This window comes from Ascaphus truei, chromosome 17, assembly GCF_040206685.1.
Source record: "Ascaphus truei isolate aAscTru1 chromosome 17, aAscTru1.hap1, whole genome shotgun sequence".
Classification (NCBI taxonomy): Eukaryota; Metazoa; Chordata; class Amphibia; order Anura; family Ascaphidae; genus Ascaphus; species Ascaphus truei.
Window position 1 is genome coordinate 2,565,109 of NC_134499.1, and position 13,029 is coordinate 2,578,137.

Consider the following 13,029-nt stretch of genomic DNA (forward strand, 5'->3'; position numbering starts at 1 on the left):
TATACAGTAACCAATGCCTACAGCACAAATCATGTGTAGGAAAGGTGGTAAGGTGGAATGAAATCCCTAGATGTGTAGAGCAATGAAGTTAATGAATAGCATACTGTACAGTATAAAACATAACATTACAATCCACACAGTACATTGCATTTACAGTACATTGTATACTGTAAATGATGCATAGCATTAAATCTATGCACCATATACAGTACTGTACATTCTGCAAATGAATGTTAACAATATAATTGCAAGCTACTCTACCAGTAAATACTGTACAAACACTTCCAAACAAGTCAACTTAACTACAGTATTTTAACCAAGCAAGTAAACCAAAATCAATATATACTGTAAGTAACAACCAGAAAAGACAATTTAAAAACAAACTAACCCTTACAATACCAAGGATTACATCTATCTAATTGTAAAAAACCTTATACATTATACACAGCATTGTTTAAAAACCCCTTCCCCCCTAATGTTTGTGTTAAACAGATTACACTGAAGGGAGAGAGATATAAAGGCCTAAAGCCCCTTCCCCCCTAATGTTTCTGTTAAGCAGATTACACTGAAGGGAGAGAGATATAAAGGCCTAAAGCCCCTTCCCCCCCTAATGTTTCTGTTAATCAGATTACAGTACATTGAAGGGAGAGAGATTTTACAGAAACACACATTAGGGGGGAGGGGGCTTTAAACAGATTACATTGAAGGGAGAGAGATGTTTCTGTTACCAGTAAATCTCCCTCCCTGCATTGCTAACCACCCTCACCCCCTACCCACATACCGTTAACCCCCCCCCCCCATCCTGGCCATGGCCCCTCCGCTTCTGCAAAACAGACACAAAAATTAAAACATACAAAGTAATGTCCCCTAACCCCTTAATCACCATAGCGGTTATTAACCGCTACAGTCATGAAGGGGTTAACCCACCCTCACCCACCCACCACTCGGGATGCCTACATACCCTCCCACACTAACCCCCCCCCCACCCGTGAGGCCTAACCACCCAGTCAGTACCCACAAGGGAGGCCTACCCACATACCGTTGGGGAAACACCCCACCCCCACCCCAGTACCCACAATAAAAACAGTACAATCACCCACAATAAACAGCATTCTATTTATTAAATACATTACCCACCCCCTGTGCCCCCCCCCCCCATAAATACAAGATTTATTCTTTTACATTCAGGGTCCATAACGTAGCCCCACGCTAGTCCCCGGTGGGCTGGCAGGGCACCTGGACAGACCTACAGTTTACCAGCAGCATTCCACAGGTTCTGGAGGCCTGCTGGTGGATCCTGCCAGCACCATGGCGCTCAGGTGGTCTCCTTGGGTCACCGTGAGCCACAATTGGGTCCACACGGTAGGCCCAAGGATGTCTGGGAGCCCCGGGTCAAACCCACAGGTGTCTGCGGGGCCTCGGGTGGTTCCCATGGGGGTCTGGGGAACTCACGGGTGCTCACTACGGGTCCGCGGTGCCCCCACAGAAGTGGGACCACACATCATCATCCCCGCACCTACGGCTCGGAGGTGCCCCCACAGAAGTGGGACCACACATCGTCATGCCCGCAGACTACGGGTCCGCGGTGCCCCCACAGAAGTGGGACCACACATCATCATCCCCGCATGTGTCACCCGTGGAACCACCAGCCTGCTACCCTTTAGGATACCCGAGGATTCCCCGCGGGTGGTCTCCAGAGGTCCCACGCAAAACCACGGAAGTAACCCTGAATGTAAAAAAAATAAACCTGGCCTATACATTCAATACATACACCCTCCCCCCCAACACCTACAGTACAATAATGTGCAAAATAACTATTATCCAGATATGGATAATAGATTAATTGCCCATTATTAAAAACATTAACTAGCATATACAAATAAATAAAGTACTACTGACCTCATCAATACGAAGTGTCCGACGCCAGCGCCTTCCTTCTCTTGCCCACACAAAACATAGCCAAAACCAAGCCAATACATTGCAATTACATTCAGATATCAATTAACCCCTTAAACACCTTATCGGATAATAACCGCAAAGGTAATTAAGGGGTTAAGCCACACAGGCACGATACCCACCCTTCACCCATGAATTTGTACTGTGGCTTCATCATGCAACTATATATATATACTGTATATATATACATACAGAGAGACAGAGAGAAAGAGAGAGAGAGAGATATATACAGTATATATATATACACACGTTATATACACACCCATGATAAACCAAATATACAGTACAAATAAATGTAGAAGGGTTATCAAAACCATACTGTTCTACAACCAAACACTTCTCCATACAGACACTACATTAAAATCAATTTCCTTTAAAAATCCTAACTGATCTCACAATCTACTGTACTGTATATGATCACAAACCAATGAAAAAAGTCACATTCCAAAATGCATAAAATCTATGCACCATACTGTATACATTCTGCAAATTAATCAACGTAAACAAAAATCAATTAGCAATCATTATTTAGATCTCTAAACATTTCACACTCAATCATGAACAATGAAACCATTAACAGATTCACGCCTAGAGCAGAACAATTAAGCCTTTGAAAAAATATAAGTACCGACAAAAATACAACCTTTCCAAACCAAGCCTACAGTACCTACAGTATCCCTGACCTTCCTCAAACACACAATACAATACCAAGGAATACATCTACAGTATCTAATTTTAAAATACTTTAAACTCACAAAATAATTAAAAACACATCTAATCCAGCTTTTAAAACATCATCATTTCTTACCCTGAATGTATACTGTACAGTATATCTCTCTAGACATATATATTGTACATACATACATACAGTGGCAAGAAATGATATACCACAAAAAAATAAAAATACACAGGTTAAAAAACCTTTTGAAAAAATTAACAAGTTAAATAAAATACATTTCTTTACTGTAGTTCACTTACCATTACTTGCCCCCACCGACTCCCGTTGCCCAGCTTACTCACGAACCAATCCACGATCAGGAACCCATAAAATAATAAACCATTGAAAATAATAAACATTAAACTAAAAATCCAAACCAATCCACGGGTCTTCTACTTGTAATACACCTTCATCTGTATTCTTCTTTCTTCTATCTCCTTCCGGGCGGGGCAGGGCGTGGTCTTCTTTCCATCATCGGCCACGCCCTTGTCTTTTTCCTTCTCCGGAGGTCCTTCCTCCGCGGCGTCTGGCTGCAAAATGAGACGACATAGGCTTTTAAAGGCCTATGACGTCACATTTTGCGTCATGGTTCCCACGGTCCTGATTGGACCGTGAAAACCATGTGTTTTGGCCGATAATAAAAAAATGATGACGTCACTTAAAGGGAATGAAAGCACAGCCAATCAGAATGGCTTTGCTTCAATTGCCTTTAAGTTGACGTCATGAAAAGGCACATGGCCGTGCACACATGGTACTAGAGCCAATCAGAGCGTGGGAACTTTATCCCTACTCTGATTGGCTCTGGTATACCATGTGTCAGGGGCTTGGGGGAGAAAGGATGTGACGTCAATGAAAACCTGTCACGTGGTACGGTAGCCAATCAGAGCGTGGGAACTTTATCCCTACTCTGATTGGCTCTGGTATACCATGTGTCAGGGGCTTGGGGGAGAAAGGATGTGACGTCAATAAGGATAAAGTTCCCACGCTCTGATTGGCTACCGTACCACGTGACAGGTTTTCATTGACGTCACATCCTTTCTCCCCCAAGCCCCTGACACATGGTATACCAGAGCCAATCAGAGTAGGGATAAAGTTCCCACGCTCTGATTGGCTACCGTACCACGTGACAGGTTTTCATTGACGTCACATCCTTTCTCCCCCAAGCCCCTGACACATGGTATACCAGAGCCAATCAGAGTAGGGATAAAGTTCCCACGCTCTGATTGGCTCTAGTACCATGTGTGCACGGCCATGTGCCTTTTCATGACGTCAACTTAAAGGCAATTGAAGCAAAGCCATTCTGATTGGCTGTGCTTTCATTCCCTTTAAGTGACGTCATCATTTTTTTATTATCGGCCAAAACACATGGTTTTCACGGTCCAATCAGGACCGTGGGAACCATGACGCAAAATGTGATGTCATAGGCCTTTAAAAGCCTATGTCGTCTCATTTTGCAGCCAGACGCCGCGGAGGAAGGACCTCCGGAGAAGGAAAAAGACAAGGGCGTGGCCGATGATGGAAAGAAGACCACGCCCTGCCCCGCCCGGAAGGAGATAGAAGAAAGAAGAATACAGATGAAGGTGTATTACAAGTAGAAGACCCGTGGATTGGTTTGGATTTTTAGTTTAATGTTTATTATTTTCAATGGTTTATTATTTTATGGGTTCCTGATCGTGGATTGGTTCGTGAGTAAGCTGGGCAACGGGAGTCGGTGGGGGCAAGTAATGGTAAGTGAACTACAGTAAAGAAATGTATTTTATTTAACTTGTTAATTTTTTCAAAAGGTTTTTTAACCTGTGTATTTTTTTTTTTTTGTGGTATATCATTTCTTGCCACTGTATGTATGTATGTACAATATATATGTCTAGAGAGATATACTGTACAGTATACATTCAGGGTAAGAAATGATGATGTTTTAAAAGCTGGATTAGATGTGTTTTTAATTATTTTGTGAGTTTAAAGTATTTTAAAATTAGATACTGTAGATGTATTCCTTGGTATTGTATTGTGTGTTTGAGGAAGGTCAGGGATACTGTAGGTACTGTAGGCTTGGTTTGGAAAGGTTGTATTTTTGTCGGTACTTATATTTTTTCAAAGGCTTAATTGTTCTGCTCTAGGCGTGAATCTGTTAATGGTTTCATTGTTCATGATTGAGTGTGAAATGTTTAGAGATCTAAATAATGATTGCTAATTGATTTTTGTTTACGTTGATTAATTTGCAGAATGTATACAGTATGGTGCATAGATTTTATGCATTTTGGAATGTGACTTTTTTCATTGGTTTGTGATCATATACAGTACAGTAGATTGTGAGATCAGTTAGGATTTTTAAAGGAAATTGATTTTAATGTAGTGTCTGTATGGAGAAGTGTTTGGTTGTAGAACAGTATGGTTTTGATAACCCTTCTACATTTATTTGTACTGTATATTTGGTTTATCATGGGTGTGTATATAACGTGTGTATATATATATACTGTATATATCTCTCTCTCTCTCTTTCTCTCTGTCTCTCTGTATGTATATATATACAGTATATATATATAGTTGCATGATGAAGCCACAGTACAAATTCATGGGTGAAGGGTGGGTATCGTGCCTGTGTGGCTTAACCCCTTAATTACCTTTGCGGTTATTATCCGATAAGGTGTTTAAGGGGTTAATTGATATCTGAATGTAATTGCAATGTATTGGCTTGGTTTTGGCTATGTTTTGTGTGGGCAAGAGAAGGAAGGCGCTGGCGTCGGACACTTCGTATTGATGAGGTCAGTAGTACTTTATTTATTTGTATATGCTAGTTAATGTTTTTAATAATGGGCAATTAATCTATTATCCATATCTGGATAATAGTTATTTTGCACATTATTGTACTGTAGGTGTTGGGGAGGAGGGTGTATGTATTGAATGTATAGGCCAGGTTTATTTTTTTTACATTCAGGGTTACTTCCGTGGTTTTGCGTGGGACCTCTGGAGACCACCCGCGGGGAATCCTCGGGTATCCTAAAGGGTAGCAGGCTGGTGGTTCCACGGGTGACACATGCGGGGATGATGATGTGTGGTCCCACTTCTGTGGGGGCACCGCGGACCCGTAGTCTGCGGGCATGACGATGTGTGGTCCCACTTCTGTGGGGGCACCTCCGAGCCGTAGGTGCGGGGATGATGATGTGTGGTCCCACTTCTGTGGGGGCACCGCGGACCCGTAGTGAGCACCCGTGAGTTCCCCAGACCCCCATGGGAACCACCCGAGGCCCCGCAGACACCTGTGGGTTTGACCCGGGGCTCCCAGACATCCTTGGGCCTACCGTGTGGACCCAATTGTGGCTCACGGTGACCCAAGGAGACCACCTGAGCGCCATGGTGCTGGCAGGATCCACCAGCAGGCCTCCAGAACCTGTGGAATGCTGCTGGTAAACTGTAGGTCTGTCCAGGTGCCCTGCCAGCCCACCGGGGACTAGCGTGGGGCTACGTTATGGACCCTGAATGTAAAAGAATAAATCTTGTATTTATGGGGGGGGGGGGGCACAGGGGGTGGGTAATGTATTTAATAAATAGAATGCTGTTTATTGTGGGTGATTGTACTGATTTTATTGTGGGTACTGGGGTGGGGGTGGGGTGTTTCCCCAACGGTATGTGGGTAGGCCTCCCTTGTGGGTAGTTAGTGGGTGAGGGTTGAGGGTGGTTAGGCCTCACGGGGTGGGGGGTTAGAGTGGGAGGGTATGTACAGTAGGCGTCCCGAGTGGTGGGTGAGGGCGGGTTAACCCCTTCATGACTGTAGCGGTTAATAACCGCTATGGTGATTAAGGGGTTAGGGGACATTACTTTGAAAGTGTTATTTTTTTTCTCTGTTTTACTGTACAGCAGCGGAGGTTGCCATGGGTAGTGGGTAGTGTATTGAATGTATTTATTGGTTATTATGCCTTAACCCCTTCATTACCTTAGCGGCTATACGCTATGCTAATGAAGCCTCGTTTCTGAACTTTTAATAATATTGTGCAGGAGCAGGGGGTCCCCTGAGATTAGATTTCTGTCTCAGGGAACCCCCTGCTCACTCTACAATATTATTAAAAAGACAGAAATGCTGCTTCTTTACCATAGCGCATAGCCGCTAAGCTAAAGAATGATTCTTTAATGATGTGTGTGTTTTATTCACAGTGTAGATGTTCTCCGGAGCTGAAGCGCACAGGTTTCAGGTCTGGGGACCCCGTGCCCCCCGAGATACAGGCCCCTTTAGGGGGTGCCGGTATCCCTCTGCTCTGCTTGGTTTACAGGCCGCGGTCACGTGATCGCGGCCTGTAAACCAAGCAGAGCAGAGGGATACCGGCACCCCCTAAAGGGGCCTGTATCTCGGGGGGCACGGGGTCCCCAGACCTGAAACCTGTGCGCTTCAGCTCCAGAGACCCCCTGCACATCTACACTATCAATAAAAATGTATTTCAAATGTATTTATTTGTATTTATTTATTTATTTATTTATTGCGGGGATGCTGTGTGTGATTATTTTTTATTGTGTTTAGCGGGGGTGGGTGACGGGGTTTATAAATGTGAGTTTATAAATAAAATAAAGAATATTATTTATAGGGGCCTTAGAACAGAAGTTCCCACGCCAATTGCGCGCTCATTGCTCTTTTGTTACAATGTTGCTGGTCTTGCGGGTTTGCAGTCTGGCAGCAAAAAGCAGTTTGTACTGTAGTACTGTGTGTGAGATAAAGTAACCAGTTCTTTTATTGCTGAAGTCGCCACTAAAAACTTTTATTTACAAATACAGTACAAAAACCGTGCAACACACAACAACATACAGTATCCTTTGTTTAAGTACAGCAGGTACTATAGGGTAAAACATGTACTGTACAGTACAGCACAACATTACAGTATGGTCTCACTGAAAGTCCTCCCCATTTTCCAGCCATGGCCGATGCCTTGCATGGCGCAAAACGCCATTAATGCAGTCTCTAACGCCTCTCATTACAGGATCTGTAACAGGATAATAGCGCTGCATTTCTTCCACAATCTTTTTCCTTAAATTGGCAGGAAGGGCATTTTTTTGGCGATTCCCATCATAGTTCACTTTGAACACCCACTCGCAGTACAATGTGTAGGGAACATGGGGCCTCATGCAGTAAGCGACGATTATGTGAAATCGGCAAGCTTATCGATTAGTCATGTTATTGGCGTTTTTCCCTCTCCGTATGCAGTAAGTGCCGAATACATTCAAAATCAACCAGAAAACAAATCCGCCCACTCTCACGATGATGAGCCGATCACACACAGGTGTATCGGCGTGCGTGGCGGGGTGCTGTTAGGTTGCACAATCACAAATCTTGCTGAATCAGGCGAAACAAGCATGTTTTTGATTGCGCGCCATATTTAAAGGCAACGTGTACTGCTAATCATTCTCTGTGTTGTTGGGAGTGAGAGAGAGAGAGAGACGCACAGAGCTGGACGATTGAAGATTTGCATATTGACTGAGAGACTTGTTGTGTATTGGGTGAGCTTTGTCCTTTGTTGTTTTGTTTACATCTTTGTCTTGTTTTATATGTGGAAGTGGGTCGTGTGATTGCCTGTACATTTCTTGTCTGTTTTTTGTGAGTGCTGGAAGTATGCCCGCAAAGCGTGGGAAGAGTGATGCTGGTGGGAGTGGGAGTGCTACTCGTGCGAGTACGCGTCGGAGTGAACGTTCTGTTCAGGGGAGTGATGTTGCTGGTGCACCGAGTGGTGTTGCTGGGAGTGGGAGTGCTGTTGTTGGGAGTGGGAGTGCTGTTGTTGGGAGTGGGAGTGCTGTTGCTGTGAGTGGGAGTGCTGGTGCTGGGAGTGGGAGTGCTGTTGCTGTGAGTGGGAGTGCTGGTGCTGGGAGTGGGAGTGCTGTTGCTGTGAGTGGGAGTGCTGGTGCTGGGAGTGCTGGTGCTAGGAGTGTGAGTGCTGGTGCTAGGAGTGTGAGTGCTGGTGCTAGGAGTGTGAGTGCTGGTGCTAGGAGTGGGAGTGCTGGTGCTGGGAGTGCTGCTGGTGGCGCAGTTGCTGATGGGGTGTCTGGTGGTGGCGTGCTTGCTGGTGGCCAGCTTTTGGAGGCTCTTCCATTGGAAGAAGGAGAGTCCAGTCAGCACCAGCCAAGCTCTGACCCTAAACCTGCTCGGAAAAAACGTGTGGAGAAGCCACGTAATCCTCGCTTCAATGACCAGGAAAATAGGGCTCTTGTCACTGGCATTCTGGAGCACTATGACAGTCTCTATGGACATTTAGTAGGTAAGTGTAACTTTACATTTATTATTCAAATACATGTGATCCTAGGTCATCTGAGTTTTGTTCATATGCAAATATGGGTACACAATATCTTTCTATGTTCATTAGTGTGGAAACACAGCTTTTTATCATGCCTTACAAGGACAAATAAACACAGGCGGTCAATTTGCCAGAACTGCATACAATATGAATGCAACCTTGCTTACATGTATAGGTTTAGTAGTGAATGCTCATGTGCTGCACATATTACACATAAAACAGCATGTTTGCTATCTCTTGGAACAGCTAGCAGTGTAGGAAACTGGTGCTTATATTATTATTAATTTACCTCATATCTTTTATATGTTTTTCAAGGGCGGACAAGTGCAGCAAGCAAAAAAGAAATGTGGGACACAATAGTCATTGGTGTCAATGCCTGTGGGAATAGTGTCAGGGACAAGTATCATTGTCGGAAAAGATTTGATGATATTAGGTCCAAATTGAAAAAGAAAATACAAGACCAACGCGTGCATGCTACTGGCACTGGAGGTGAGCCCACACCACAACGTCTCATATTGACTCCATTGGAGGAGCTGCTTCGGCCAAAATTACTTACCGTCGTCGTGGAAGGCTTGGCTGGTGACCGTGACATTGGAATTTATCCGTCACAATTTCCAGCAGGTGATAAATATTACTGTACTAGGCGTGTCGTTGCTTACAGTTATTTTGCATATTTACACTGCTTTTTATACTGTCTTCACAATATAAGCATACCTGCATCTATATATGTATATGTCTGATTCTGTATATATATATCTCAAAATAGACATATATGTAGTAGTCCTACTAAAAGCAGTAACTAATATAGCACGTGCCATTGCGTGCTCATTTACATGTGAATTCCCAAAATGCATAGCTGCAGTGGAAGCAATTGATGGTGGGCGAAGATGGGGAACAACAGGGTAGTACACATGTGTAACACATGTTCATGAGAAATTATTAGTAGCTACAGGTACAGAACAGAAATATGTATCATATTATTGTGTATTTTATTGATTTTACTCCGACAAACATGACATTACTGCCTATTTTAAGCATGCATCAAAGAAATTGCATGTAACGGCCTACAAACATCACTGGCACTAACACATCTATAGTTGCTTATGAAAAGGTCCATTTTTGCTTTATGTCATATACAGACAGCATAATGAGGCACACGTATCATATGTTATGTCATTGTTTTCATAACTTAAACACTGCAGATGACTACTTAGCTCATCTACCATTGTGTTAAAGCAGCTGCAATTAATATCTCATCACAGCATACACTTCAACAGAGGGGGTGGGGTTCAGCACACACTAATTACAGCCTCATTTCACGGTCAACTTAGTTCACACCATTTGCACCTGTTTCAAGTCATTGAAAGGTGTGGCTGATTAGGCTTTTTGGGGAAGGGAATACCTTTCTTACAACCTGAATAGCACAACTGAAGTTAATCACACTCATTTGAAAGCTTAACTCTAGCTACTAAATGCCCCAACAACTCATTACTTATCAAAGCGTACGTCACACATTAGTTCACTCATATCTATAGTTGAACTACTATGAAAGACACATTATCACACACTGCATGTGTTGTCTTGTTGAGTCACAGCCACATTCAGGTGTGCCACATCTTCGATTAATGTACCACACATATCCTCTACCAAAAACAACACTTTTTGCAATATGACCACCTTCATGATAACCATTGTGAATGGTCATCTCATGATAGTTATGTACATTATGATACTGATATCACTACACAACATATGATTTTTATGTACTCATTTAATCTATTTATCCTCACGCATTACTGCAGAAACATAGTATGTTGTATGTTAGGGAACTCAAAAATTCTAAGTACACAGGCATGTACAGTGTTATTACAACTATTTATGTTCACTTTCACACACATTTTCGGTTAAGGAACTGATGTTGTTAGTTAATCATAAATACAGAACATACAATAAGTGTTTGTTCAATATTTACACATGTAAATGTAAAACTTATGTTATTGTTATATATAGTTGCCCCTGGAGGACATGTGTCACCTGAGATGGAACAAGTGTCTTCACCTGGGTCAGCCAGCTCAACACTACTAGAAGGTGAGTGTATCATTTGCTGGCCATATAATATGTGCTCTTCTATATGTTATGTTGTCATGTGCATTATTTGTTTTGCACATCTTCTTTAAATAGGATTACTTAGTGTCAGTGAAAATTAAGTGTAAGGCAACATGTATTGTGTTAGTGATGTTAATTATCATGTAGGACTTCTGAGTTTAGAGCAACTTTTCATTCATTCATATTTCATACTGAGTCCAAACATTATTCGTAAGTCAAGGTAGTTTTTAATGAGGTTATAAAACGTATGCTAACATGTTAGGTGTTACTTAGGACACAGTACAATTACATAGTAACACAGCATACATTAACATGCCATTTAATAATGTGTACATTTCTTTTTAGAACATCATGGTGATGAGGATGATGAGTATGATGAGGATGACGCCACAGAAGAGACTGAAATACAATCATGTGACCATGAAGAGGTGCCAATAGAAACTGTTGTACCGCCAAATCGTCCATCAACTTCCACATACGATGCAATTGTAGCTTCAGAGGGAAAAATAGTGGACGCAGAAAATCGTCGCCATTCAGACATGATGACAGTGCTGGAAAGGATGATTGGACTGCAGGAAGAAACAGTATCACAATTGGCACATCTCCACAGAGTCTTCATTGAAGTGCCTAAACAGTTGCAAAAAATCAACACCTCATTCGAAGCATTAGTTGTTCAGCAAACACAAGCTAATTACTGGAGAATGACTAATGTACCACAATTCAACACCTCCCAGCCAGGATCTGTTCATGCAGGTCAGTTTTCACCACATTCATCTGATATTCATTCACCAGGCCCAAATGTTACCGGTCAAGTAGCAGACATTGCTGTGCAGGTTCCTGATGACATCCTACCGCTGCCATCTGTACAAATTCAGCAGCAGACACCTACAAAGGAGGCGACAAAAACAAAACAAGACACACATGAAACAGACCAACCATCACTTGTGCAGTGTCTACCAACTTGCTCACATGTGTCACTGGGCACAAGCCCTGTCCGTGAACAGTCACTACCCAAAAGCCCTGTAGGTGAGTCGCTGCCCAAAAGCCCTGTAGGTGAATCGCTGCCCAAAAGCCCTGTAGGTGAGTCGCTGCCCAAAAGCCCTGTAGGTGAATCGCTGCCCAAAAGCCCTGTAGGTGAATCGCTGCCCAAAAGCCCTGTAGGTGAATCACTGGCCACAAGCCCTGTAGGTGAGTCACTGGCCACAAGCCCCGTAGGTGAACAGTCACTGGCCACAAGCCCTGCCCGTGAAGTGCCAGAGGCCACTCAAAGTGGCTCTGTTGTGCCTAAAGTTGGTGGCAAAAGAAAAAGGAAAATTCAAGAGACAACAAGCAGGCCTGTTACTCGCTCGCAAAAGGAACAAAAAAAATAAATGTTATAATTCAGAAAATATGTCTTTGGCCTTGTTTTGTTGACTTCAGATTATCTAATTACTATTGTATGTATGCTGAAGACTGTGTTGTTTCCAAACTTTCAACTATGTTCTTGTACACGTGAAGTTTTGGAAATGTTAACACTCATAATTAATTGTGTTATAAATATTTATGTTGTAATCGTCTGTTCAGTAATGGTCCACCAGGAGCCAGTTGCTAAGTTTAGAGAAGCTGCCATTGACTTTGCAGCAAAACATTGCATTTGGGTGTGTTAATTGATGTAAGAATTGCATATGCATATTAGTCACATGCAATTATTAAAACACCTAAGTAAGTGCAAACATCTTTCTTGTACGTGTACAGCAGGATTATGTGTAAATTATTACTTACCTTTGCCTTGCTTGGCCATTGTAATTTTGTCCTTTAATCAGTTGTGTGTTCGTTTCTATAACATCTCAGAATGTATAATAATATATATACACACACACACACACACACACACACACACACACTGAGTGAGTGTGAGTGTGAGTGTGTGAGTGTGTATATATATATATATGTATATGTGTATATATATATGTATATATGTGTATATATATATGTATATAT

At 42.6% G+C, this 13,029-nt stretch overlaps 1 protein-coding gene across 1 annotated transcript in view; it reads left to right on the forward strand.

Annotated features, from left to right (window-relative positions):
* LOC142468439 (uncharacterized) overlaps positions 1 to 12,183 on the forward strand; it is an 18,984-nt gene extending 6,801 nt beyond the window's left edge. The window contains exons 2-4 of the mRNA XM_075575047.1: positions 10,954 to 11,031; positions 11,395 to 12,129; positions 12,176 to 12,183. Of these exons, the coding sequence (XP_075431162.1) occupies positions 10,954 to 11,031; positions 11,395 to 12,129; positions 12,176 to 12,183 (821 nt within the window). The remainder of the gene's footprint in view (positions 1 to 10,953; positions 11,032 to 11,394; positions 12,130 to 12,175) is intronic.
* Positions 12,184 to 13,029: the final 846 nt, after the last annotated feature.